At 37.7% G+C, this 13,971-nt stretch overlaps 2 protein-coding genes across 5 annotated transcripts in view; both read left to right on the top strand.

The window, feature by feature from the left end:
• The first annotated feature begins 291 nt into the window (after positions 1-291).
• On the top strand, positions 292-3,053 carry LOC115452990 (selenoprotein S). 4 transcript variants are annotated; one of them, XM_037443007.1, is made up of 6 exons: positions 292-421; positions 607-678; positions 1,118-1,249; positions 1,612-1,718; positions 2,198-2,285; positions 2,756-3,053. In XM_037443007.1, the coding sequence occupies exons 2-6, from the start codon at positions 615-617 to the stop codon at positions 2,845-2,847; spliced, it is 483 nt and encodes a 160-aa protein (XP_037298904.1). In that variant the 5' UTR covers positions 292-421; positions 607-614; the 3' UTR covers positions 2,848-3,053. The 4 variants fall into 4 exon arrangements, with proteins under 4 accessions (XP_037298904.1, XP_037298902.1, XP_037298903.1 ...); XM_037443005.1 differs by having other exon boundaries at positions 2,198-2,297; XM_037443006.1 differs by having other exon boundaries at positions 348-472; positions 2,198-2,297.
• An 8,819-nt stretch (positions 3,054-11,872) lies between these two features.
• LOC115450508 (RNA-binding protein Musashi homolog 2) overlaps positions 11,873-13,971 on the top strand; it is a 104,690-nt gene continuing 102,591 nt past the window's right edge. The window contains exon 1 of the mRNA XM_037443172.1: positions 11,873-12,022. Within this exon, the coding sequence (XP_037299069.1) occupies positions 11,955-12,022 (68 nt within the window). The 5' untranslated portion in view covers positions 11,873-11,954. The remainder of the gene's footprint in view (positions 12,023-13,971) is intronic.

The following is a 13,971-nucleotide window of genomic DNA, read 5'->3' as shown; positions in this document are numbered from 1 at the left end:
TAGATTTTTTAATTAATCAATATAATTTAGGTCAGCGACTATATCCAAATCGTCGCTGATTAAAAGTAAACCGAAATCGATAATATTTTAACTATTTAAATCGAATATGACACCAAAAATCGATTTTATGCATTTCGCCTTTCATAGCTTAAATGGTCGCCAGAGGCACAATTTGTGCTTACATTATTGACATGATGTATATTCCCAAGATGTGCGAGTGGCGAACGAATCGCTATTATTGGGTAAAAATTCTAAACTTCGCGTTTGGAAATGAATTGAAATCGATTCACACCCACATAACTATTCAATGTTTGGATGCGTGGTTCTATCTGTCACTTCTGCAATCTGCTGTCAAGTGCCAACATTCGTCATTTCTGAAATCAAAATTGTGTTTGGGAATTTTGATATTCTTTAATTTACGGTAATTATTATAAATTGTTAAACAAGTAAACTTACATAAAATAGCTTTCATGTGAGTTATTAGAATATTTGTTTTGGGCTATATGCCGTTTAAGTGGCTGTTGCATTTGATTATTTTAACCGTGGGCGGCGGAAGGACATTTAAGATATTATAATTTTTTTGTTTTTTTTTCCTGTTTGTTGAAGGTAAAGAAATGGAGTCGGTGGTCGATGAACAACAGTCGTTTGGGTCCATGCTGTTGACGCCTGCGTCTGTCGGTATGACACAGTTTTGATACACCTAAACAAACCACGTAATAAAGTATAAAGTGCGAACTTTCCTATGTAAAACAATATACAAAACTTTAAAGCTTATTTTTTTACTCTAAAATTCATGTAATATTCACTTATAGAGAACATTAGGCTTGTTTCTAATTTGTTGAAATGTCTTACTAACATTGCTCATGTCTGAATTATATTCCAATGTTTATGTGCAATATTCCTATATGTTTCATCAGTTGATATAATACATGTACACAAAGGTTTAATAAAAGTATGAAGTCTTAAGTCTTGCATCTAAACAGTGCTGATACAGAATGAATTTGATTACGAAAACAGAACTTTATTTTCAGTTATAGGTTAAACTATATGAAAAATAAAATGTTTTCAATAAGTAATTATATTTTTAACTATTGATTTATTTTATTTTGTATCAAAGTACTGCAGTTCCTGGCTACATATGGGTGGTATGTGGTGGGTGCAACAGCAGCTGCATTGTACTTACTCAATAAGTTGAAGAAAAGGTATGCAGCATACCGGCAAGCCAAGGAGGATGCAGAGTATCATAAAGGTTAGCATAATCATACTATTACATAGAAATTACCTGGTTATTCCTGGATATGGTCAATGAACACAGACTGAATGAAATCAAATCAAATCATTATGAAATCATAATTGTCTGTAGGGGATATCACTATTATCTGTCCCTAACCACCAGCCTAAACTTAGTTATTTCACCTTCTCTCTGTTCTTGTTATTAACTTTTAGGTTCCTAAGTAATTTGTTAATATGTGATTTTTTGCCCAGGCCAAGATAAATATGTCTTCTAGTGAGATACAATCAGTACTCTACCTGGACACTACTTTCACTTATTTAATGAAAATATAATAGTTGAACATAGATTAAGTAGGATTTATATATTATGTTGTGCAGATCCAGACAAGGCTCTAGCTCGCATGGAGGCGTTCCAGCGAGCTCGTGAGCAACAACAGGAAATGCTGCGTGAGGCCTCCCGACGTGCACGTGAGGCACAAGAAAAGGTATGCCTTTTCTATTTGTTCATAACCATTATGTGGATCTAACCATACTTGTAAAATTATTATAATGACTTGTTTATAAACTTTACTAATACATATGCATCAGTTTCTTTTCATTGTTCACATATTTAAATTTTTTTGCCATTAAGTGTGTTAAGTATATGAAAATAATAAACAGTGGTGATTATACAGTCTTTCAGTACAAGAATTAAAAAAACACAAAAGTAAAATTGTGTAGTATCTTAGCTTTAAATTCTTTATTACAATGTAGTGTTTTTTGCAAAAAAAACTTGGTGGGGGAGAGCAATGTGACTAGTCTTTTTCGCCCACTGCGAGCTTCCGTAACTAGGCCCAAGCTGACCCGAAATATGGTCCTGGTTATTTGTGAGCCTCTCCAGGTTCTCGCCCTAGACAGCTTGCACCACCCTATTTACAGGAATGGTATAGGACAAAGTATGACATTGCACTTTTTGTTTACGCAGCTGGCTGAGAAGAAGCGTAATGACACGATCCAGCGACTCAAGCGATACGGTGCCGACGCCGGGCGCAGATTAGCCGAAATGGACGACGGTATTTTTTTTTGTGTGTAACTTAAGTTTGTTAATCTGACAAAGATTGGCTTATACAAACACACAGGTCTTTTGGGTGACCGCTTTAGGCACTCGCAACCGTTGAAAATTAAGTGACCATGTTGAGGGCAAACCACTGAGTTGAGGGTACGAACCTCAGCGCAGAACGGCCATTTGGATGAGACATTATCATTTAGGGATGGGCATAGTAAAAATCTATTCATGACCGTATTCGTCGGCACGCGGGCCGGATCTATTAGAAGTCCCAGGGGGATGGGGAATGCGGCGAGGACGGAACTGCGGTCTTGTCGAATGACTGTATTATATTATATTCTGTGTCACTGCTGCATATTATGGACAATGTCTTCCTCTACTACCGAGGCTGTTTACCTACACCACATTTTTGACGGGGATTGCAAGATTTGATATTCATTGCGTTATCCTAATCTGGCTGCTGGTTCTATGTTACAGATGCAAGTTACCTGCCGCTGAGTGGCGGCGCGTCCACCTCAACATATCGCGCTCCCAAGAAGAAGTGTCCCGGCGGTGGCTGCGGCCGCTAGAGCGCGTTTCAATTCGTCGCTATCAAACTCTCACCAACAGATGGCGCGCTAACCCTGATTTACTAAAATATGTTTTTATTTGAAATGATTTGATCATGTAATATAATTATTGTAATTATTGTTTATACAACAAATTCATCTGAATTCCATTGTATATTGGCTGAATAGTTACATTAAAAAGGTTTAAGGTGCTAAGTACTACCCAATGTTTGTTTTTTTTTTTTTTTACATAATATTGAATTATATATGGTTTCTTAGAAATATTAAATCATGCTTGAAAGAGAGGAAAAATAATGCAACTTATTAGAACTATTAGGTTATGGATTGAGTAAGATTTCTATTATTTTTATAAGAGGAGTAGAATCGGTGAGTTCGTTACATGTTTAATCAGTTACGGAAGCGAGAAGGTTTCTATAAGCGTAATTTTAGGCAATGCCTGTCCCAATTTCTCACGATTGACCAGAAACCATGGTCTAATGCGTGTTGTTCGCTAGTTTTGAGTGCTAGCCTGCGACTAACGACATTCGTTCGCACGCCCATGCACGTGGGTACATTTGTTGCGGCCCTAGGCTTACAGTTAAGTGTATACCCTCATGGTTGCCAATTCACATGGAGGTCTATGAGGGCCCTCTAACATTTCCTGGCCTTCTCCCCTCCTATCCTAAGGTGGTTATTTATTTTCCTGTATTTTTTTATAGAATGACTGATAAGAGGCGCTGTAGAGTTTTGGGTTGTGTCCTTAAAGGGCTGTAGTTGTGTTGTGTCCTAAAAGGGTTCCTTTTCCTTCTCCTTCTCCTACAATACCTTCCCCAGATATCCCCTCCCAACTTTCCTCCAGATCCCTACACTAAACCGGCGGATTCCAGTATCCTATTCGCAGCTTTCCCGCGGGGTTGGCTGCGGAGTCTGATACAAAAAAAAAACATGTTCGTCCAGTTACTTTAAGTCTATTTAGTGTTACAGAGAGAATAATAAAACACCGATTCTACTAATAGAGTCAACAACACTTTTCCTTTTGAAATATAATCAACACAGAGGCCATAACAAACATTAAAACCTTTAGTACAATTTATTTTTAACAAGAATTTAATCGCATTCGCGCACCATGCGATGCCTTATTGATAAGTGTCGAGTTCACTGCTGACGTTCACTGTGAAGAATGAGGATACTAAATTTAAAAGTCAAATTACGAACATCAATGTAAATGCTAATAAAAATCGTAAAAAGTGTTTGATTTCTTCACCCAAATTGAAGTGTAAATATTATAATTTTAGCACCACCACGCCCCGCCGTGGTTGCACAGGAAGCCTATTGTTAACTATTTTACTATTCACCATATCGATTTTTTATGTTTATGTAAATGTGAGACATTGAAATAAAACTATTTTTGGGGTTTTATCGCAGTTTTTATATTATAATTTTCTCCCGAAGTTTCGAAGACTGCAGCCTTCATGGTCACAGAGGAGAGTACATTTCAGTTAGCATATTTCTACATTGGATGTACCCGTGTTGCTGAGGTACTTCGTACTAGTTCGTATTTCGATGTCGATTTATGAGAGCTATTGGGACACGCGTCCTTGCCGATCCGTAATAAACGAATAATATGAAACTAATTCAGAATATCGCCATTCGCCACCTAATGATCAGACCAGTTGCGAGTACTTACATGTTTGGGAAACTGTATAGCGGGAGTGTTTCCTTCTTCATTGTTAGGCTATAGGCTTTATAAAATATTGCTATGACTGATAGGAGCGGAGCAAAAAATTTATTCCTTTGCAAAGGTTCTGTAGCGTACGCTGCGTAATAGGTTAAGGCGATACCTCAAGGTCCATTTTCATACATACATTATTTTTACGTTTTTCTTTCAACTGCGAGAACTAATCACTAACTAGACGTGAATTTAAATTCTTTACTTGCCAATACTTGTTTAGTTACCCAGATTAAAGGTGAAACAAAATGTATGAAAATGGACCTTGAGGTATCGCCTTAAAGTAACGCAACAATTATGTGTGACGGTAGTGAACCTCTTTAAAAGTTCTATAAATATAAAACAATGTCCTCGCCGCATCTGTCTGTATGTCTTAATGCGATAAACTCAAATACTACCCAACGGATTTCAGACCCTGGTAGGGAAAGACTTCTTTCTATTCCGGGAAACATATTTCACTAGGGAGAAGCCGCGAGCAAAAGCAAGTTATATGATATACCTATATGTTTTTTGCCAAAATAATATAATACGTATAACGATATACATTTCTGTTTACGTACCGGTTTGTTTTGTATATTGAATTTTTACTTTAACACCAGGACGGATTTGTTCAAAAACTGATTGAAATTTGTTCTTGCTATCTATTGATCAGACCCAAAAGCATGGAAGCAAATTGTCCGTATCCTTTTGGCGGGGCGTTGCTCATTCATCGGAAGGTGATATAATGCAAACGGTTTTCCGACGGTTGTGCAATCAGCCGCGACTTTCTAATTATTTCAGCGTTCATTGAGGCGCCTTCGTGTGCTGTGTCGTTGTTGTTTTTGTTGCTTCGATTGCGATACAAAAAGTGTCGGCGACCCACGCGGGGTACCGTTGGATTCTCGGAGTCTCGACAATTTAAAAGGAGCTGGTATCCATTGTATAAAAATATGTTTCTAGTAATTTTAATTGTCACATTTTCACATAAAAGCACTAAAAGGTTTCTCAAAACCTTCAGAGCTCCTCTTATAGCCCTGGAGTATAAAGCCAAAGCTGAATCGATTTTTCTTAATCGGGCCAACAGATGTCACTGATTTAATAGGTATAATTATTGGCAAGCTTGCAACAATAGCATAAGATTTCAAAAGTCTTTATTACGTTAGCTACTTTAATGAATCCATGACGATAAGAAAACAGAAATATTATATTTTTATGAACATAATATTATTATTAGAAATTAGAAAATCTAGTAGAGGAACGAGATTTTGCACATAGCGAGAAAGTGGTAAATCACAAAAACTGCTTACTGAATAAAAGTTACATGATAATTATATATTGTTTTGCTTATATTTGAACTCAAAAACGGAATTTCTGCTTATGACAATACAGAATACTTTAGAAAGCCGCGGAGTACAGAATAAAATAAAGTAAAATAAGTTGCGAACAAAGAATCACGATAAATATCGAAAAACGTTGGGAAGTGTACAGTTCGCCCGATAAACATTTAATTTCAATTCATTTTATCAAGATAAATATCACCATTAAAAATTAAATAAAAAATATTCCAGGACTGTCGTTGGGAGATCTATGAGCTGAGAAATTCATTTGATTTAAAATACCTTTTGAATTTATGAGCGCCAAGTTGTGCATGTTTAAGTTCATAATATACACCTGCGGCGAGTCATTACGACAGGTGTTTACAGTTGCATCGTTGTCGATAGCAGATGGTCATTCGAAGTTCTCCAGTTTCCACTTACGACACATTCAAGATAAGTACGGGAAGACTAATTAGTATTCTAAGCGCGGCGTCCCACGGCTCAAATTACAAAGTTTTCCGCCACACTGCGAAGCCAGTGCTAAAGTCTTTGTTTCTACTACACATGAATAGTCAGGTAAGACGAGTTTGTTCAAAACACCGTGACATGTGACGACATTGCGCTAGATTTCAACTAGTGCAGCGTGACGTTAACTAGTTTATGTCATGTTAAGGGTAAACAAATAGTGTGTTAGTTCTTGCATCAGTTTGCTCGTCACTGTCGGTTTTCATATTATTTATTTTCATTTCGTGTAAGAATTATCTACCATTGACGTCATTGTAGCATAGATATATTTGAGGACCATTTTTCATGATTTCGAGTTGCAAAACATCGTAACAAAGTTTTTCAGTGAACTTCTGTATACCTGCAAGTTGTCTTGGTACTTACGTTTTTTAGCTTTTTGTTTAAATAATAAGTATTTATATGGGTTATGAAGTAAGTCCTTAACAAATACTAAATGAGGTACAGTGGTGTTTATGGCACCCTGCTTGAACACTGAAATTTAGCGAAAGAAGTTACAGAAAGAAGTGTTCACTTAGAGAAATGTAGACCAGTTTAAATTTGGCAATCGTTCATATTTTTTGAATTTTATTGTATTTCGTTGCTTGACTTTATACTTGGATTGCACTGTACTTCTCAATAGATATGGTTTAGTCACTATGCTGTTACATAATATAAAGATAAGAATCAGTTTTAAAATCCTTATTGTACGGAACCTCCCTGCATATTATTGCAGTGGTCGCATATTGTTAGCGGGTACAATTAGAAAGCGCATCGATAGAGTCAGCGTGATTATCTGTAACCGCCCTTGCGACACCGCGCTCGCACCAGCCACTACCACCATTCTTAACAAACAGCAGCGCAATGACAACTCTTCGATATCTTCTCTTTTGCAATATCCCTGGTCCCGTAGTGGTAGTGTATTATATATGGTCTTCTTACTTCTATGTATAGTTACTTATTTCCTCTGTTTTCTTTATATTTATGATGTGACTACGTGTAATTTTATTATTTTGTAGGTAGGGTAATATGATAAGTGAATAATCAACTCTCTATACATATACTTAATAAGCCTTTTTCGTATCTTGCATCTTTAGCAATGTAACGGAACCATTAATGGGTCCCCTTTTAAAATCTTCATAAAATCGTTACATAAAAGAAGTTAAAAAATCCGTTGATTAAATTGTAACGTATTAAATAACAAAAAAAAACGCAGTGACTTTTTGAATAACAACAGCAAAATATCAAATATGCTAAAACATCGATGGTGAGTTATGTTAAGAAATGTATGCTATAGATATTTAAGTATTATTTTCTTTCCATGACGTAAAGGCAGATAGTTTTCTTTCTAAAAATCATAAAGCAAACAAAACAATTCAAAGCATGGCCGAAACCCTCAATAAAAGAATTAGAAATTAATATTGTATAGAAACAATAATAACTCATTGAATTAAATAATATCGGATATGTGAAAAATAAGGGAAATATTAGATAGGTACTATTATGATAATTTATATTATCAATCATATCTAAAAACTTACGAAATAAAGAAAAATTTTAAAACAATCGTTCAGTATTCCACCTAACATCAAGTTTGATTTCATGGCTCATTGTAGCACACGACAGGACTGAGTTCAGATAAAATCACCTCCATTTTCCGCAGCGGAGAATACAATGTGTTGTCACACCGTCGTCTCATGTAGGACAATCATCATAACACTGAACAGCGTATCAAACCAATGGACACGTGACAAGTCTCATGGCACGAGCGACAGTTTTTGTTCTCTACAATCAGAGTTAATTAAGAAAACACAATTTGACAAAACTGAAGCGATCGATGGTAATGGAAAGTAATATTTGTTTTAAATAAAATAGATCATGTTAGAAATCAATAGCTACACGTGTTCATTTTCAGGATCTGTGATATAAATAGCATCACTACATATCAAGGCCTCTTTAATTACCTTAATGTGAATTGTAAAGGTATCAATTAAGTATATGACATTCAATTATAAGGTAGTGTGACCGAAAGATCCATGATTTTGTTTTTTTTTGTGCTGCGGTGCAAAAACATACTACATACCTCATTCGTTTTTTCATTATAAAATTTTATAATATGTATTATATGTTGCAATGTACTCAAAGGTACTTATATTTTTCATGCATTGATTTTGATATTAGATGGGCCTTTAAGGGTTTGGTTATCCTATTTTAATCTAGTTATATATTTAATATAATTTCATTGATGTATGAACATATTGTACATTTTCCGTTGGTGGTAGAGTTGCCCACCATATTTTTTTTTTTTTGTTTCAAAATTTTGCGCGTATCGAATTCTGACACAGCCGAAGCTGGTGTTACCTATATTTATATATATACCGAAATATTAATTATTTACTTAACTTATTTGGTACCTTAGTTTTTTGAGCGATTGAATAGCCGTGAACAAGTATAATTAGTACTTATAATAATTAATGCCATAATTATATGCATACAAACCACGAGTAAAACAAAGAATATAATTTTTTTTTCTTCTATACGTCATCAGGTTGCTAACGGAGCGATATAAATAAGATTTAATAATTTTGTAAAGGTAAAGGATGATTGTAAAGATCGGATAGCCCAAGTCGCAGTTAAGGAAGGACGCCAATGACAAAAATGGATCCAAGTAAGCAAGGAGAGAGTGAAAGGAGCAACAAAACGACGGTATCGCCCGGAATCATAATTGGGGGACTGATATCGAGGTCGAGGCAGATGTAAGTCGGAAGGTGGTATGTTGGAGGTATTGGGAGAGGAAAAATATATCAACAGTTCAAAAATATTTTAACATTCGCAACCTCTTCAATCTATAATTTCGAACTAGTCACTGCATTAATGAATATTATGGAATATAAATATATATGTGAATAATAATGTAATAATGAAAAAAGCTTTTAGAATATTGTATTAAAATAGCGACACAAGATGACAAAATACAATGTTAATACAAGGCCGTGACTTCGTATTCCTGATGGCAATAGCAAGGATATCTGGAAAGTGGACAGCGATTATTGCTATTTTAGCCATTGTTCTTGCCACGGTAAGACTTATATTCTATTTGGTTTAGTGTAGTCTTTGAAGAAACCTAATTTCATACCAACTTCAAAGGTTTTGAAGTCTGCGAACGGGCACCAGTCCAGCATTGTCAGATACGGTCTACACCTTCTCACTACTAGAGAGATTTATGTCCAGTAGTAGGACTGCTTATAACGCAGGTTGAAGAGTGAATGTAAGAAATTATATTTATTAATAGAAATTATTATTTTCAATTTCTTGTATAAATTGCTCTACCACAGGCTTTACATTGGTTGTTCCCAGAGTCTGTATTTTTATTTATTTTGTAATATAGCAACCTGATGAATGTCGTATGTTTCAATATAGCTATCAATTGTATTATTTAATTATTAGTACGAGTAAGTACAAAAATATGCCCTGTTTCACCATGACAGTATTATAATAAACCCTTTTATAAATAAGAATAGAATAGATAGAATAGTGTCTCTACAATACTTTGTAGAGTTACTATTTTGATCTATTTTGAATATACTTATTACGTTCTTTTATTTCGTATCGGCTATATAGACAGTATTTTGGAATCATTACTACTTAATACTTGGGTATATTCTTCATAATTGTTTTGTAAATGGTAAAGCCACACTTTACTCAGATATCCATGATATTTATCCTATTGTCTCACAGAAAATGGTCTTAAGGCCTTGCTATTGCTTTCCGTATAGTCAATGAGTGTGAATGACATACAAAAAGGTTGTTCGTCTTTCTAACTCAAATAGCTCCTCATTGAAGATAGGACCGAACATACTCTTTTGGTTCTAGTAATGGTATTAATTAAATGCGTTGATCACTTCCCATCAAGTAACTCAAACAAATATGTCAACATTGCCTGCTATCGTTCATTCATCTGCATTACGTGGAATACTCTGAATTTAGGTATAGGTATTTAACGTAATGCCATCAAATAGAAACTCGTGTGCTGGCTGACGGAGATATATATTCGTGGCCTCTGTCATCTTGGATCGTCCCATAAAATTCGGAAGGCCTTACATTTGCCGCACCATTACACTGTGGAACAAAAGCCGTAGCCAAGACACCTTTTTACAATCATTAACGCTAATAGAAAACAGAAAAAATATATGAGAATGACTTCCAGCCTGCAATAACCAACCATACCTATCACGAACAGGCTGGGGTACATCAAAGGGTAATAAAGATTACAGACCAAATTGCTTATGATATAGTAAGTGAGTAATTTTACGAGTAAACATATACTAACGATGAGTCTATAGCTCGGATATGTTATTCTGATACATAACGTTAGCGTTAACGATTGTAAAAAGGCATCTTGTCTACAGCACCTGATAGTCGTGACACGTTCCATTGTTTCTACAATATTTAATCCTTAAGCGGCCCGTGAAGATTGAAGAAGTACTTAATTAAGTCAAGCTGGTATAATTAAGTATTGTACTGACATCAGTAGCGACCTTCTTGGGTGGGGAATGGGGTAACCATTCTTCCTTCGGCCAGCAGGTAAAAAGGCCTTGCCAAGATTAGCCGACATGAGCCTCGCATTATTTTAAGGACATCGAGTGGTGCGGATGAAAGTTGGTCCAACATTTTGCAGCGACTATGGGCTGCACTACCCTCAAATGTAGTGGACTCGCTTGGCGAACCGCGAGACGTGTTACAAATAAACTGTATCCGAATTTCGGAAAGGTATTTAAGAATATTTTTTATTTATCTGGAAAACTTGCTAAGGTTGAGCATAAACAAATCAAAATGAATGACATTCGGTAACACGTACCAGTACAACAGCGGAACTAGCAGCGAGCCAGACGCCGCCACCTCGCTACATAAATACGCATTAAAGTACGTTCCTACATCCTGATACCTATATGTATTATAATAGTTATCTGTTGCGTCTGTCTGCGGTGTTACTGTAACCCGAGCCCGGTTGCGCGGTGCCGGTTCCGTCCACCAAGAGCCCGTGTTACATCTTATCGCCGTCAACTTATACGATACAGATTTAATAATAATCGTGTTCTGTCTTGTGTTAAGGTTAAAAGGTGATTCTAACGGGGGAGGTGAAGTTTGACAGTCGGACGGCGCCCGGCGCGAGGAATTCCGCCTCAACGGTCAGTGTTCACTCGAGTAAAAACAGCGGAGGACTTGTTGATACTCCGTGAAGCGGGAACGTGTCTCGTGGCGAGGAGCCTGCGGTACGGTGGCTCAGCGGCTCACAGCTATTAATACGAACCAGAGGTCAAATAATATAACAAACGAGTCGACGGGCGCGCGAGCTACATACAGCCACGCTCGCGCGAAGCCCTACCGGAGGGGCTCGACTTGGTGCGTTCCGTCCAGCTCTAACGCGCGCGTGCGAGCGGCGACGCGGCGAGAAGCCTGGCGTGACGTCACGGGGCGAGGGGCACCGCGGCACGAGGGGGGGTGGCACGCAGCGCAGCGCCGCGCGGCTGCCAGTGCACGGCCGGACGCCGAACCGCGCGGGAAGGTCCAACATGTGCGCGCGGTGAAACAAATAAATCGCGATGTTGTTCGAAAGCCCCAACGCTAAACTGTTCCCGGCCTTCAACATACCTCCTCCGGTGCGGCTCAGGTGAGACCCCGGCCCTATGAGGCGCGGAGACGCGGCGGTACGGCTGTGTGCCGCCGCCGGGCGACGCGGCCGCTCGAGACGTCGATACAACAGCGCGCCTCTTAGTTTTTTCAGTCATTCTCGGATGCGATGTGATTTGGATCGTCCGATCTGTGCGAGTGAGCCGTGTCGTCGAGTCTCGTCTCCGCGCCCCGGACATGTCGTGTCGTGTACCGTGTATGTCGTGCCGAGCGCCGTGTGTCGCCGCCGGCCACCATTACGGAAGCCCCACGCACGTTACAACCGTTTGTGATGGAAACAATCGATTTGCAAGCGCTCTACCAATTCACACCGCTAGACATAAGCTACATAGCTTATTGTGAGCGAATATCGATTTAGCAAGTTACAACAGTCCCTGACTCTGACTGGAGACTGGGCGTCTGGTAGCGCGGCGAGACGACGACAGCCCGCCGCTCCAGTTCGATATGATTCTAAGTACTTGACGGGCCAAAATGTATGGACCTTATGTAATGGCTGCGACCCTCGTTTAATAATAACAGCTGTGCGGTGCATGGGGCTTAGTGGCTACTATAGAATGCGAGTGGCGCCGGCGGACAACATATAGCTAGTAACTGCCAGCACCGACTGATGTATGGCTCGTTATGTATAGTGTCACAATCCGAATATGAAATGAACTCCTTTTCATATATAAACATCGATAAGTTGGTTAGTGGAAAATTGTGTAGGTACCTACTCAATTAACATTAATATTATCTGTCTGGAATTGTCTGGATGTTGTAATGTTCGAATCATATTAATAATGCAAATATGTATAAACAGGCATGGTTTAATCTTACTCATTCTTTCTATTCATCAAGAACTGAGGGCTGGTCGCTCATTTCTGAACTCTACATCATCATTTGTCCTTAGATTCTGTATAATCATCTAAAATTTCCCAAAAATAGAGTTAAATGGTCAAGTATTTGAACAGGTACTCGTCGAATTACGACGACACTTAAGGTTCCATGTGAAGTTCCTCTAAAAGCTTTTGTTTCTAGTAGTCACTACCTTTATATAAATATTAGGACTTCCCCATTCGTACCGACATGTCGTCGAAGGCAATATTCAAATCGACGACACTCATATCCACACTTTGAACAGGAAAACTTGTACCAAATACAGAAAAAAGCTTTTGTTGAACAAGAATTAGCTTTTGCAACCCATCACACAACTATTGAAGTATGCTCGGTAATTGTCGGAATAACTAGATCTACGGTGGTTGTATGGTTGCGTTGCGTTCAAGATCGAAGGGCCGTTAGGATTACTTCGACGAGGCATTTTTGGATATACTATTCTGAAATTTTGTATATGTTTTATCATTCCAACCCTATTGTCACCTTGAACTCATAGATTGAGGGTGGTGAAAAAGCAAAGCTGGCCAAAATCGTTGTTTATTTATCGGTATCTTTGTCCGATACTAACTAGGCAGGTGAGCCTTGACCAAAATTAGTGCCCCATAGAGTGACTTCTTCCTCTTCCTTTATTCGTTTCCTGGATAGTTATCTATGGACGGATCCTCGCGAGACAGGATAATGTCTTCGCATATAAAAACTATGGCATTCATATTCTTTCTTAATATCCTTTTACAATTTCATAGGCAGCTAGTTATTATTTTTTAAAAGATTTGAAACGGTGCAATGTTTTGACTGTAATTATACTTCACACATATTTTTCATATGGGTCGATTCAAATAATAATATACTGACGCAAACCCTGGCGTTATTAAAAAAAAATAACAGTTCCAGTTAATATAGTATCCTTACTTATTTTCGAAGATTTTTTTTAATTAGGGACATTTTGGCCGACTTACGGAAAGTCAAGTCATTCCTTTTTAAAAAAATTATAACATTGAAAGAAATAGCTGCTGCCTACCTAAATGTATTTTTCTATGTTACAAGGAATCCACCTCT

This window comes from Manduca sexta, chromosome 26 (genome assembly GCF_014839805.1).
Source record: "Manduca sexta isolate Smith_Timp_Sample1 chromosome 26, JHU_Msex_v1.0, whole genome shotgun sequence".
Lineage (NCBI taxonomy): Eukaryota > Metazoa > Arthropoda > Insecta > Lepidoptera > Sphingidae > Manduca > Manduca sexta.
Note: the sequence above shows the minus strand (reverse complement) of the source record. Positions and strands in the feature narration are given on the sequence as shown.